The 15,378-nt window shown below is 35.0% G+C and overlaps 2 protein-coding genes and 1 long non-coding RNA gene across 9 annotated transcripts; 1 reads left to right on the top strand and 2 right to left on the bottom strand.

The window, feature by feature from the left end:
• The first annotated feature begins 303 nt into the window (after window positions 1-303).
• LOC306850196 (tRNA (adenine(58)-N(1))-methyltransferase, mitochondrial-like) lies at window positions 304-3,975 on the top strand. Its single transcript, XM_079385692.1, has 7 exons — window positions 304-1,397; window positions 2,148-2,250; window positions 2,409-2,599; window positions 2,698-2,789; window positions 3,272-3,465; window positions 3,602-3,685; window positions 3,831-3,975. The coding sequence occupies exons 1-7, from the start codon at window positions 717-719 to the stop codon at window positions 3,863-3,865; spliced, it is 1,380 nt and encodes a 459-aa protein (XP_079241818.1). The 5' UTR covers window positions 304-716; the 3' UTR covers window positions 3,866-3,975.
• On the bottom strand, window positions 3,517-7,032 carry LOC306850197 (speedy protein A-like). Of its 7 annotated transcripts, none has more exons than XM_079385696.1 (8): window positions 6,956-6,983; window positions 6,792-6,870; window positions 6,292-6,535; window positions 6,053-6,111; window positions 5,854-5,939; window positions 5,029-5,200; window positions 4,631-4,931; window positions 3,941-4,472 (listed from the first exon to the last, which is right to left on the bottom strand). In XM_079385696.1, exons 3-8 carry the CDS (start codon window positions 6,494-6,496, stop codon window positions 4,423-4,425), a joined length of 873 nt encoding a protein of 290 aa, XP_079241822.1. In that variant the 5' UTR covers window positions 6,497-6,535; window positions 6,792-6,870; window positions 6,956-6,983; the 3' UTR covers window positions 3,941-4,422. The 7 variants fall into 7 exon arrangements, with proteins under 7 accessions (XP_079241821.1, XP_079241819.1, XP_079241822.1 ...); XM_079385698.1 differs by having other exon boundaries at window positions 4,030-4,484; window positions 4,679-4,931; window positions 6,956-7,032; XM_079385699.1 differs by having other exon boundaries at window positions 4,030-4,472; window positions 4,679-4,931; window positions 6,956-7,015.
• A 3,023-nt stretch (window positions 7,033-10,055) lies between these two features.
• Window positions 10,056-12,587, bottom strand: LOC306850808. Its single transcript, XR_013782440.1, has 4 exons — window positions 11,735-12,587; window positions 11,495-11,604; window positions 11,275-11,361; window positions 10,056-10,834 (listed from the first exon to the last, which is right to left on the bottom strand). It is a non-coding gene; the product is annotated as an uncharacterized lncRNA (long non-coding RNA).
• Window positions 12,588-15,378: the final 2,791 nt, after the last annotated feature.

The following is a 15,378-nucleotide window of genomic DNA, read 5'->3' on the forward strand; positions in this document are numbered from 1 at the left end:
CTTCTCTTTTTTAAAGCCTAATTTATTTTATTTAATGATAAAAAAGTGTATTTTAAATTAGTTCAGTCATTTGTTTGTTTTTGCAAATAATTTGTAATTAATTTTTTTCAATAATTTTGATTATATAAGAAAGTAATGTCCTAGACTAATCATATAAGCCTCATAAATAGCTATATTTTCTCCTTTAACGATAATAAGGGAAACTGAATTAGGTAAATAACAGAGAAGTCTGAACGCTATTTGTCAAGTTTATTATTGTATTAATGAAGACAAGAAACCATCGACCGGTGACCAGGAAGTACTGCATCTGTCAGTGACGTCCTTTCCATCATGGCGGCGCCCGGCGAGAATCATGCTTGCACTGATAAATTGTTTTTCTTCTAACAAAATGGACTCAAGCTAAGTTGCCACTTAAACTAGTATCTAGCCAATAAATAATTTTATATCGAATTACTTATGACAGGTCGTTTGAAATAATCTATTTACTACAAATTTGTTTGACTTTATATTTAACAAAGGTTATTGAATAGAGGTAATTTGTAGTGAATTATATAATGCATGTTTTGTCTGTTTCTACCAATATGTCTGTTCTGGTCAGCGTAGAAGCGCTCAAGTAGCTGCTGTGCGTGATGTTTCTGATCACTGTGTGGTGAGAAGCAAACCATCAAAGTGTGTCATCTTCATCCTTCAAGGCATTCTCTGTTGAGCTAAAAACCATGACAGTTTCACTACATTTGGGTCTCTCATTCGTGACTCGTAAATTTACCAAAGCCTGTATCATATATTTGGAGAGACATAATGTGGTTCACAATAAACCATTTCTCTGTGCTCTGAGAACCTTTGGGACTGGCCCAGATGATTCTGACAGAGAGGACAGTAGCTCAGCTGCTCCTGCATCCACTTTCCCACAGTTCTCCCAAAGAGCTTCTTTGTTTGGAAGGCGTCGACCTCTGTCTCCGTTGGAGAGGGTCAGTCAGCTTCTGCCTGAAGACACATTAAGTCAAGAGGTTTGGGCTCTACGGGACACTAGAAACGCTGAGGTGGAACAGGACAGTCAGAGTCTGGGGAAGGAGCGAGAAGAAGCAATAGAGGAATCTCAAGGATCTTTTGCTCCACATCATGTGTGTGTTCCTGGGGAAAGGCCACTATGTTTTGGAGAGACTCTGCTGGCCGAGTTCAGACGAAAGAGACGTTTAGAATTTCGGAAAATGTTCCCGCTAAAGGAGGGAATGAAGCTCCATAGCAACTGGGGATTAATAGCTCATAATGACATGGAGGGGCAACCTGCTGGAAGTGTCATATGCACTTCAATGGGAATCCCGATTGTCATTCGGCGACCCGGTCTGGATGAGTTCACTCTCTTCATGAAGAGAGGGCCAGCTATTGCATACCCTAAAGTAAGAAATAAACATCACAAAACAGCAGTCATTCATCTACATATCAATGAACCAGTTTGGTTACAAAAATATGCAGGTCAATGATGTGATGCTTATTAAATCTGGTAATTCATTCGAAAATTCATTAAAAGGCAATTCATAAATGCAATGACTTAAACACACCTTTTCAATAATGAACATGCTTTCACTTTCTATAATAATTAAATTAATTTTGGTATTTGTTTTTAGTTCCAGTTGTAAAATGTCACATGGTGGGAACCTCACAAAATATTTTGATGTATGTGAACTAATAATTCATGATATTTGTAAAATAACTTGGAAAATGTATTTAAAATCTATTTAAAAATTATTACACAGTATTTTTTAAATAATTATACTCACCAGTGATGATTAAAAGTGATAGTAAAGCGTTTTAAATTGTTACAAAAATATATTTTAAATAAATGCTCTTTTGAACTTTCTATTATAAAGGCATTATGTTTTTCACAGAAATATTAGGCAGCACATCTGTTTTCAACTGTGATAACAGTGAGAAATGTTACTTGAGCATCAAATCAGCATATTAGAATGATTTCTGAAGGATAATGTGACACTGAAGACTGGAGTAATAATGACAGTTATATTAAATTTGAGTTATATTTCATATTTTGTACATGCATTTAAGGTGTAGGGAAAAATATTACTTTTTACTTGATGGATTACTTATGCCAATGAAAACAAAAGAGTTTCTCGGATCTGGTTCCTCTGCAGGACGCCAGCGCGATGTTGACCATGATGGATGTGACAGAAGGAGACTGTGTTCTGGAATCAGGCTCTGGATCTGGTGCCATGAGCCTCTTCCTGTCCAGGGCAGGTGTGCGATTCTTCTGCTGGCTTCTGTGTATTCATAAACAGCAATATAATGATGAGTCACCTGATTATGAGGTTATGGGTGACATTGTCCTGCACAGATATGTTACAGGTGTGCTATTGCGATAATCACTCTGCATTCATGTACGTCTGTGTGATCAGTGGGTTATAAAGGAAGTGTTTTGAGTGTGGAGATAAGAGAGGACCATCACAGATGTGCTGTATTAAACTACCAGCGTTGGCGGTCCTCGTGGAGTCTTCGACGAGGAGAGGAATGGCCTGATAATGTTCACTTTCACCATGGAGATCTCATTTCTGCTGGACCTCTTCTGGCGGGGCGAGGTTTCAACTCGGTGAGGAGCCACACCCTGTGATGTGTTTTATATTTTTATTATATTATTATATCATAATCATTTGCTTGTCTGTATATGAAAGACATTTTGTGTTTCAGGTTGCTCTGGATATGGTTAATCCACATTTGGCTTTACCTGCTGTGGTTCCTCACCTCCATCCTGGATCTGTGTGTGCTGTTTATCAAGCAAAGTAATACAAAACTGTGCATATATGAAACATCAGTGTAAACTATACATACAGAAGTCTCTTATGCTCAAGGCTGTATTTGTTTTATGAAAAATTAAGTAAAAACAATCATGTCAATTTTTTTTTACATATTTAGCAAAGCTGAATTTTCAGCATCATTACTTCAGTCTACAGCATCACATGATCCCTCAGAAATAATTCTAATATTCTGATTTGGTGCTTAAGAAACATTTATTACTATCAATGTTGAAATCAGTTTTTGCTTATTAATATTTTTGTGAAAACCATGAAACATTTTTATCTTTTATGTATAAAAAGTTCAAAAGAAAAGCATTGATCTGAAATAGAAATCTTTTGTAACACTGTAAATGTTTTTACTGTCGCTTTTGATCAATTTAATGCACCCTTGCTGAATAAAAAACAACTTGCTGATCACAGCATTTTTGAAGAGTGAATTTTGACTGTTTTCCTAACTTTGTCACCAGTATCACACAGGTCATTGATCTGATGGAGGGTCTGCGATGCTCTCCCCTTCCTCTGGTGTGTGAACGCATTGTTGAGGTTCAGTACAGGGACTGGCTTGTTGGCCCGTCACTCAAAAAAGATGGCACATTTAACAAACGAAAAGCTCCTCAAGATGATGATGATGAAGAAAGTGAGCCAAATGAAGACACAGAAGGTGACTTCTTTCATAACTTGGTCATTCATCTAATGTTTAGTGAAAAGGAGAGACATACAGTGTGTTGTTTATTACACAAAAATCCAACCATCAGTGCAAATCATTCAGTTAAGATTTAAACAATGCTCTATTTAAGGGGATTTGAATTGTCAAGATCAGGTGCCGTTTGGAGATGTCCCATACATTGCACGTCCTCATCCTGAACAGACTGGCCATACAGGTGAGTCAGCTCTTCATTTGTGTGTGTAGTTCAATGTTTAATGAGAAACACTAGTAATCCTAAACCTTTTTAAGCACTTTGCATGTAATTGTGCCTGAAGGTATTTTTAAGAATCCTATTAATGTCTGATTTTGTTTCTTTTCAGCCTTCCTCATAAAACTAAGAAAGATTTTGAAATAGATGTCCCACATTTAATGTCTGTGCAAGAAGACAACAAAGCTACTGTGTCTTATATGCTGTAATAATAAACTTCTACAATAAAAAGACTATTTTATTGCACGTTTTCCTTTCATGCTCTTGAGTACTTAAGCCAAAATATAGTGAATCTATCTGCTCCATTCATGGACATTTCATAGGTGTTTATTTATAACAGCCAAATCTTATACTTAAGACAGACTTAATCCTGCCATGTTTAACATCTAAATATTTCAAGAGGCACAAGAGAGTAACAAAGAGCACACCAAAGAAATAGCAAAGTACTTTGTACAACAATAAGGAATAAATAGTAATGAGAATTATGATACAGTAAAATACATGTACAAACCTTCACATAGTATTTTCTGACATATTCTTTACATCTTATATGAACAATGTACATGGCTATTACCCTATTCACACCAATGCTGTACATTTCTCATAAGGTCAGTTTAGAGACACTCTGTTCTGCCCCTCAGACAACTGAAGTGCATCTGAAATGGTCAACAGGCATATATGATCTGTTTGATGTTGCAATCCAGCTACTCCTCACTGATCCAGTCCATTGAATGATCTTGACATGCATCACTTCCTGTAAATGTACCTGTAAAAAAAAAAAAAAAAAAAAAAGAAAAGCCAATGGTAAATGTTTCTACAGAAGCACTGGTATGGATCATATGAAACTATTTCAGCTGAGGCCAAAGTAAAGTTTCTTGTAACACCACAAGATGGCACCACACACTCATTCACCTGATTTAGTTATACAATTACAGGTGTGCTGAGCTTTAGTCATCTTACTGGGCCTGTGTGAAGCTTGGGCCTTGTGTGCAGTGGCCTTCAGTGGCACAGATGAAGAGCGGGCTCCAGTAGAGGATGGACGAGGCACAGGACGAGCAGAGGTCTTGGCACAGAGAAAACAAGGCTCTGGGGAAGCAGAGGGCCCACGGGGAATGAGGATCTCCTCACGGTTTTGGTACAGTCTCTGAGCTCCACTGTGATGCTCTGCACGCTCACGCTGCCAGATGAAGTGAGATGGCACGATAGCCATAACCTGAAATCATGCATCAAGCACAACTTGACTTAGAGCTATTTTTCAGAACCAGCCACCTATAAAATGCTTTATAGTGCATGTTTAGTGAACTGCGTACCTCCTCACAGCATCGTCTGCTGACAGCCGCTCTGTACTCTATGCGTGCCCACAACTGGTCTCTTTGCTTTAGGAATCGTGGGAAATGTTTCCTCCAGCTCTTTCCCAGAGCCCAGGGGAAGATCTCATATTTGGTTTCCTCCTCATCCTCTTCCATAGTGTTTGCCAGATAGCTAGAATATGACAAATTGAGCACTTGGACTGTAGGAATTAAGGCTGTATTCATAAATAGGACTTTTCTGTCACGCTCATAACACATTGCAGTTCAACTGAAGAATTTTAAAATGAACATCTCCAAAACCATGTGCAACCCCTATACATTGTAAATATAGAAAAATAAATGTAAAAATGCAACAGTAAAAACCTGTTCATTGGTTAACTAAGTTACTGCACCACATATAGTAATAAATTGTAAATACTTTAATATCACATTATATGTAATTGTAATGTAAATGTAAACACTATCATATTAGTAAAAAATGATGAATTACCATACAATTTTGTGAAAAACTATAAAAAGAATGTGTCCTTGCATGACATATCACATATGATTATATTTTATAAAATTAGTTTTGCACATAATTTTGTTATTAGTAATGTAGGGCATTTTGTTATTTAATTATTTTTTTAGCATTGTTTTAAGTGACACATGTTACCCTGATGGCTTTTTGTTTGTGTGTGAAGTTAAAAAACATACAGACTGTCATAAAAACTAGAAACACTGTTTTTTACAGAGAATTTCTGGCAACCACAGCTGCCAGATTTTCACCATAAATTTAATGTTTTTTTTACAGTGTACAGAACATCCACAGAATGATCAACTCACAGGGCAAGAAAGAAGTTCATTCGGCTGTGTTCAGTGATACTGAAGCGAGCCCTCCTGAAGTATACGAATGTCATGGCCAACAAATACTATATGAAATAAAGACAGAGAATTGAGACACAGCTGCCTATATTCTAAATTCAAAACTGACCACAATCATAAAACCACTAAATATTAAAGAGACAAAAATATGTCTTGCTACCTTGTCTGTAAGTTTACAGCAGCAGTCCATCCACAGAAAGTCCTGTATTAGATCATCATCTGAGCCAGACAACAAATCAAAAAGGTTTTATTCTACAGAATTATATCTAGATATATATATCTTGATATTTCTAGTAAAAAAAAAAGTTGGTGTAAAAGCGATCCAGTTTACTGTTTTGTTATGGGATACATAAGGTGACATTTAGTTTATAAGGCTGGCAGCTGTTCTGCTGAACCCACCGAACACTCTGAAGAAGGCGGCCATCTCCTGCCTCTGGATCAGCAGGGTCGGCCCGGAGGTCTTTCTGCGCGGCTGCTGAGATGAGTCTCCCTGGTTCCGAGCCGCTGGGTTCGGCCTCGATCTCCGCTGACCCCGCCGGATCTGCAGACTGTGAGCAGGTCCAGACGGGGCGCTTTCTGCCCACGGTCGGCTCAGTTTAATCATATTTCAATTATTAAATCAGCCGATTATACAGAACTGCCACTGTGTAAACATTATGATTAAACAATTATTTGTTATTTATTTTAGTATAGAAGACATGCGTATTTATTTATGTTATTCCTGTTTGTTTATAATTCCAGATATATTCTAAATGCAATTTAACGTTGCGATAAATAACGATACAAATGACTCCTAGCACTCCTATATTACTAAAATTTAAGCTTAAATGCTGAACCTTATGTGGTTATGATATTTTTTACCCCTATATGAGCGAGTTTTCACTGAAAACAAGATTTACCTCAGTTTATAACCGCGACTCGGTAATTATATCACGCGCATAATTCCACGTGCTCTTCCAGAGGTGTTTAGATCGACTACTGGAGAATGTAAGATTTAAGTTTAGCTGATGTGTATAACATTAAGGATAATTTTAAGGTGACTTAAAATCAAAATGTTAAATACTTCAAACTGGAAGTCACGCTATTCGCGCGAGCGCGCACGTGGACTTCCGCTCCTTTGGGCAGCGCGGGAATTGTGTCAGCAGTCACATGGTCAAAAAATCTTCACTCAGATGTCAGAACATTTATGAATAGGCTATATAAAAGCGCAAGTTTGTAATGTTTGGGAAAATATGTCCTACATGTCCTATTCAAAAAACTTGCTGTTTACTTAGAAATATTTTTCAGCAAATACAAATAAAACCCAAGTTTTATTATTCAAGTGGTTAATGAACAAAATATGCACGTGAGAGGCAGTAAATATTCCAATAAACAAATTTATTGCATCTTTGTTGGTTATATATTTTGCTTATGATTGTTATATAATGCACACAATAAAAATAACACTGCACTGACTGCATTGGAAAAAAAATATAGCAACATCAAACAGACCGCAGGCTGATTTATTAAAGTAGCCTATGTAGAAGATCATTTGGTTCATCACGACAGAGCAATACATTTATTTACACATCCTCAAATGGTGACAGGTTTGTTTGCTATTACCAGGAAACAGTAGATGAAGTATCATGAATTGGAATTTGTAAGCATTGTGCTCACAGATGTGTTCAAGGATTTTCATTGCTTTGCACACTGCCTGTATTTCCTGAAAGAAAAACATTTAATTAAAGACTGGGCAGGCCTTTTCAAGCAAAATATAGGCTAGAAGAAAGAGTTTTAGTTCACCTTTTTAATCTCATGGAGAATCACACCCTTGATCTCATGAATTGACTTCTTGCAAACCCAGCACATAATGACATTCATCTCAGAGTTCTGATGATAGTTAAAATGTGAGAAATGCAAGGGGAAAATTGATATAATTAACTTTTAATTTATTGCATTACATTGTGCATCAGTTTACCTCTATGTTCAATTCATGACTCATTTTGAATTCTTCGGGAAAGTTCAGCTTTTTTCTCTCCAGCATACTCTTCCATTGTGCATTGTTAGTAATGCTGCTACACCCAACAAGAACTAAACCACAAGAACAGATAACACTTGTGAACAGAATTTGATTAATATGATTCTAATAATTGAGTAAATGCAAATCAATCAACAAGCCATAGAAAAAATTCTAAGTTGAATTCAATTAGTTCTTCAAACTCACCTGCGCATGCGATAAGCAGTCCAAAATGAACAACAGGTGACATTATTCTTCAAATCCTCTACTTAATAAGATGCTTAGCTAAAACTCATCTGCTTTCAGTTGAAGTAACTCTATATCTCTCTTGTGTTTGTCTGTGCTCCTCTTCTTCACAGTTATGAAGCACGCTGAAGATAATAAATGTCTACGCAAGTGTTTTAGAGTGCTGATGTTCATGGCACCAAAGCCACATGTGGACCAAAGTGTTTTCATAAGAGCTCCTGTCAGCGTTTTCAACACTGACTGTCTCTTCAGTTCACCTATAACCATCAGTAATATTGTACCTGAATTCTTGAATCATGAATAATTGATTTTTGATGCATTGAATTAAAGCTGGTATAGAGATATTGAATCTCTAAATGGGTAAATAACCACCAGTATCATTAGACTTTGCATTTCAGATGTCAGTTATTTGCTTCCTCTTCTCTTAATGTAAGTCTTCTCTTCTCTTAAGTGTATTAGATGTATTTAAAAAAAAAAAACAGAATGAATCATCTGCTCATGCCGCTTTTGCATTCAAACATTTATTAGCTCATGCTTCAGCCAAAACAAACAAGTGAGCAATCTTATCTAAAGAGCTGGTACATTGATTGACTTGTTATAGGTTTAATCAGAATTTGCACATTTTGTACTTAACGCAGGATAGGCGAGGGGATAGACTTGGGAAAAATCCTTTGAAAACCTTTTTTTTTATTTTTTTGGCAAGAAATTTGCATGGTGCCCAGAGAAATCGGTTGGCACGGCATATAGCGTTTATTTTCTGAGTGAGGAAACAGAGAATAAGATGGTTTTAATAAAGTAAACTTAAATCAGCACATCATTTACTGTGAAACAGTAAAATGCACAAATATTGAGATTCAGTAATTAAAAATGCAAAAATAAGTAAAAATGTACCTTGTCGATCAGCGCATTTATTATGGGTAAATATTTCACTAGCGTATTAAAACATATACAACATTTTATGGCCATCTAGAAAGAGAGATTACAATTAGATGCAAATAAAAATAATAAAGAGGAATGTATGCACACTAACCGTATTGTGTACAACATTTTACTTTTTAAACATGATAAAGACTTTAAAGACTTATTGACAGATTTTACCTTGGAAGGATTACAAGTATCGTCCTCATTGTCATGGGAGTTGACTGCCTGTAGAGTATCACGAATGGCCTCATATGGAGAACTCTCAGCAGCAGCTGCACAAAATATAATTTCATATAAACTGCATTCAAATCGTTACATTCTGACCAAATGCAATCCTGGTTTAACATCCCACTAAAACTCAACAGAACAAGATCAAGTGAATATGTGCCAAACAAGTACTAAAACATTTCGAATATCTTACCAGAGAGAATCATGAATAATCCAAAAATAAAGGCCAGATACATTGTAATTCCTTTTTTGTATTTGTTTATTTCAAAGTGACTTTAACCTTTTTTTCTGTTTTTTTTGTCTTTGGTTTTGCTGATGTGAGCACAGACAAAGCTGTTAAATGCAAGTGTGAAGCAAAGTCGGTTAAACCCACATCTAACCCTATAGACCAACACTCATGTTCTAATGATGTTACAAAAGTATTCAGATGCAGAACACTATTATTATATTAGCCTGTTTGCATTCTGAGACTAATTCCTTGTAGTATAATGTTACAGCTAATTTGTCTGAAAACTGCAATCTGTTTGTTCAAAATGTGTTTTACAGTAGTGTTCCTTAACAGTAAATTACAATATAAGATAATACTATAATTTTAGTGGTGAACTATTCTTTTAAATAACTCAACATAAACTCAAAGTGCAAAAACAACTTTTTTTTGCACAGAATTGCATAGATTTTTAATCTATAAATCATTTGGCTACTACGGCATGAATTATTGGAGCTCAAACAATATCTGTTTGGTATGTCTTTACGAAATGAGAGACAACAGCTTGTATGAACAAACAAAATGTCTTTTATTAGTCAACAGAAAACAACCATAATGAGAAAATCACATGAAAATTATTAGATTTTTAATGAGCATTTGATGTAAAACACCACAATCTTGCACCTTACCGAGGACCCCCCAAAACACGATCTTATGTACAATAAACATCCATCTATTAGAACATTTTAAAGGCATTTCTGATTAACTGCATTTTTTGATCTTATTATTACTGCGGTCACATAACCTCAGCTCTCTGCAGGTGCCCATAACAGTACGTCCAGGAAAAAGCTCCCTCATTATTGCTTTTTTGTATCCGTTGGCTATAGAATAGCAGAGGGAACGTAAAAAAAAGATCCATTTACCGCAGGTTTCAATGATTTTCTGAAAAGCAGAAATAAAAACAGTAGATCGAATAGGGCATTCAAAGGTCTCATTTTAGGAAACATTAATCCAATGAAAAAATATATATGCACACTTAAATTACAAATACACATGGCCGTGGATTGAGATCAACTAACACTTAAATATTTTCTCCCAAAGAATGAAAAACAAGTTTGTTAATGTAAAAACATATTTAAAATGAGATAGTAACAGTCAATGTAAATTTATCCCTTCAACAGCCATTGTCACAGTTGTTACTAACATAACTTTATCTTCAGACATGTGCCCCTTGGACTCCCACCGGGGAAGAGCTTGTGCAGTATGATGTCCCGATATCTCACTGCACGCTGAAGGCAGATCTTTCGAAAAGCCTCTATGAATTTGTAACAGACATGGTTTATCTTCTGTAAAAGATCAGGAAAAATGAACAGAATAAAACTTTAGGATTCAGAATTTAGAAAAAAACTTTTGTTAGCCAAAAACTATATTTCATCATGTTCTTTTCACTGTCCCTTTTTTAAATTTTATCTTTATTTATTACCTTTTTTAAAATCATTATGATAAGCCCTTTCGTGACACAATTATCTGTTGAGTGAATAAATTCATATTGATGTTACTACTTCTCACTATTATCTTATAATACTCATTTGCTGTAATACTTAAAGTGGCTAAACACAAACTTTACACTAGATTAAGATATGACTTTTGAGCTTTTCCTATTGTAAAGTAAGGTTTTTATTGTTGTGAATCGTTATTCTGACTCATCATTATATTTGTGTAAATGTCATGATGATCCTGCTTTATATTATAATAAACTGTTAGTAGTTAGACGACTGCATGTTACCTGTGTCATCTGTTGATAGATTGTGTCTTTAGCCCGTTTTATAGCCTCTTGGCACACACAACAGAAGATGATGTTCGGCCGAACTTTCTGAATGTGAGGCATGGCGAATGAGGTCAAAAAATCAGAAACATGATATTCAGTGATTTGAACAACATCTTGTGAGTCTTGTGCTATATGGCCATATTAATGAATGAGTAAAATGGCACAGTGTTGTACATACCGGTAGATCATTTCCATAGCCGTCCATCAAACTGTTTGAGCTTTCAGAATGTGAAGGCATCTCTGGATCCCACCAAACAGAGAGAGCTTCATTTTCAGTCTTTGCTAGGGCTTTTCAAGAAACAAACATTTTAATTCACATAAACTGAATGTTGATAAAGTTCTCATGACAACACAGTATATAAATACAAAGACTTTACACAGACCTAATATTTTTTGGAATATTGCAGTTGTATCTTACCCGAGCAAGAGAAGAGAAAAACAAAATATATGATTGGTAACATGGTTTGATACTCTTAAAATCATCAAGTACTGATTCTCTCACTTTCCTATTTGTTTTCTTTAGCTCACCAGCCTCTCTCCCTGTCTCTCTCAGTGTCTCTCTCTATCCCCTTTTCTAAGAAAAGCCACAAGAACAGCCTGACCAGTGTCAAAGTGCTAAGTAAAATAGTGTGACACTGTTGTAACTGAGTACATGTCTTATGAATTTAAAACTATAAAACGACTTCAAACGTCATCCTAATCACTGTAATGTGATTAGGATGACAATTCTTGCGTGTGCAACAGTGTTTAGGCCTATATCAATAAAGAGAATATAAGAAAACCCGCACTTAAAATATGACTGTTAGCTGCTCTTTTCACCTGGAAAGTTAAAGTGCTTACCCATGTCCTGTAAGCCTTGCTGACAAAAAAGTTAAGCAATCCCACAACACCACAGTGCTAAAAGGCATTTGTTTTTTACTTTTAGAATAGCTGTATTTACTGTTTTTCTTTTAGCAAGCAATTAACAAAAGAAAAATGCAGCAGAAGCGATGAATCCAATGGACAAAACAATACAAGAAGTGCATCAATTGCAGTAACATATAAAACAGTAGATTAATCTTTTTTCAATTTTAAATTCTAAAAGTTCCGGAGAAGCACGCTATCCCTAGAACCGATTATTATTGAGTATTAATTTTATTGTCATGTGTAACAAATGATAACATAAATGATAATGCAATTCTACGCTTGAAGCATTGACATTACTGTATTGTTTGCATGTCCATCTGTTTGCACGGTTTTAATTTGAAACAGATGGTCCTTGCTTTGTCTCCAGAGAGCAGATAAATTACCAGTTTATATTTATTTTTCTGCAAAAAACTTTTACTGTCACGTGTCGGTTTCCTTTCAGTTCTGTTTTGTCCTTATTTGGTCAGTTTCCTGTCATTAGTTAATCATCGTTTATTCCTTTCACCTGTCTTGTATTAATCATCTTGTTTCCTCATTAGTTTGTGTTCTTTATAAGCCTTGAGTTCAGCAATCCTCTTCGTCGGGTCTTAAAGTAATGTTATGTTTATGCTGATTATCCAGTTGTTAATACGTTTACTCAATTAAACCTGATTATTCTGCATCCCTCGTCGTCCTGCCTCCTACTTCAGCAACGCGTAACATTTAAACCACTTATTCTTATTTTTCCACAAATTCTATCAAGCTGCCGATTTATCTTCTCCTGCAAAAAGATGAGAACAAATAAAGAACAAGAGAAAATAATCAATAATCAGCATTGAATCAGTAATCAGACAACTGCCTGCATTATGCCTGAATACTATATTCACATGGTAAATAAGGGAAGTTATAGACAGGAGGTTCTGACTGCTAATCTTGATAAACTGTAGTGCTGTCAGCTTATTTCACATGAAGCGGGTTTTAACCTCATGCCGCTTCTGAAAAAGTGAGCTTATTTGTTTCAAATGTGCAATTCTAGTGTATTTCATATCTTCAAAGTATTATTTCTAAGCTGTACTTGGATATATATATATAAAAAAGGCCACTTAAGTGTATATAAAGAGAGAACACTTTCATGACCATTTCTTTAAATATTTGAAAAATACTCTTTGTAAAAATGTTAAATTAAAAGTTTTAAAGTAGATTTTAAATAATTGTTTTAATAAAGCAAAGCATATGTGAAAATCTTGATTATAAATTTAATTGTAATGCATTTTCAATATTACACTTAAAGGGACAGTTCACCCCAAAATTTAAATTACCCCATGATTTACTCACCCTCAAGCCTTCCTAAGTGTATATGTCTTTCAGACAAATACAATTGGAGTTATATATATATATATAACTCCAATTGTATTTGTCTGAAAGACATATACAATTGGAGACATATGTTATATATATATATAATGTTATATGTTATATATAATATATATAAAAAGACATATGTTATATATATATATATATATAACATCTTGGCTCTTCCAAGCTTTATAATGGCAATGAATAGTGGTTGGGATTTGGAAGCAAAATAAAGTGCATCCATCCAAAATAAAAAGTGCTCCTCATGACACTGGGAGGTTAATAAAGGCCTTCTAAAGTGAATCAATGCATTTGTGTAAGAAAAATATCCATATTTAAAACTTTATATAGCCTACCATAATCTAGCTTCCGCTAACTGTCGGTCCCGCGTTCCAGCGGATGATGTAGGATGGAAACAACAAGTATAACACATTGAATTAAACATGAAATTTTTAAGTAGAAAGACTGAAATAGTTTTTTTTTTTTTTACTACAATAGTCTTTAATTAAAACATCCTCTTTTCATGTCACATATATAAATATAATTCACTTAATTCAGTTATCAAATAAACATTCGAATAGCATGGTAGTTGCTAAACCTCTCTTAATCAGTTTATAGACACTCTTAATCAGATATTATGATAGTTACAAATATGTCTAATCTGTAAGTCTTTCTTCTTTTACTATTCCACATTCCATTGCTAATTAAATTAGTATGCACGCATGATTTAAAGTCATTTACTTTTGTATCCACTGAACAGACACTTGTTGTTACCATATTTTGTCTATGCTTTCAAAGGCAAGATGTTATATACAAACCCATGTGGCTCCTAAACACTAGGAAACATTAGTTTATGCATGTTAATATTCTCTTCAAACCATGAATAATATGCAATCTGCACATAAACAAAGCAAAATGACTTTTATATTAGTGCATTCTCTCCATAGAATCCCCAAATACTGCCTTCGGGGATTTTAATCATGTTTCGATCTCTATCACCATCCTTTTTTCCCCCTTGGTTTGTAGATAATTGGACCAAAGGTGCCCTGGAGAATTTATATTCCAGTGTCAAAAAAGCACAGCATAAAGGTGGAACTTGCACAGTGCATGTAAACCTGGCATTGTTTTGAACAGCACCGGCGATCCCACGGAGACGTTCTACCAGTTTGTAATGAGCACTGTGTGTTAGCTGGATGAACAACAACAGCTCAGACCTTTCCAGACATCTGCTCAAACTAATTAAGGAGGCCAACTCTAGCACAGCGCCTCCTTTTGTACTGATTGGTGTAATGATGCTGAACATGTACATGATTTTATCGAACACAAATTCTGCTCTCGTACTACCTTATGCACTCATATGTTAAACAAACATTGTTATTTTTATTACACAACTCTTACTATTAGTATTAGAATAGTATTACTATACTATATTTTGATCAGTCACAGCATTCACTCATCAGTTGTGGTACAAATTACCTGAGGATTCCAGTATGAATATTATTGTAAAATTGTTGTATTTGTCTCGTTGCTAGGCCAATTATTCTGTATATTGTAATGTAACAACTTGTTATATGGTATTTTTAATCAGTGTTTCATATCTATTTGTCTATGAAATGTGATGCAGTTAACTGTTTGAAACCTACATGCAAAGCTACAGTACTGTTCAAAGTTTTAGGCACTTGTGTAAAAATGCTGAAAAATGAGGATGCTGTCAAAAATATTGTCATTTAAATCAAATTAAACATTTGGTGTGACAATCCTTTGCATTTAAAGCAGCTTTGTGCATAGTTTTTCAGGTAGCTTTGCAGATATGGTCTCTTG

This window comes from Barbus barbus (assembly GCF_936440315.1).
Source record: "Barbus barbus genome assembly, chromosome: 30".
In the NCBI taxonomy this organism is placed as follows: domain Eukaryota; kingdom Metazoa; phylum Chordata; class Actinopteri; order Cypriniformes; family Cyprinidae; genus Barbus; species Barbus barbus.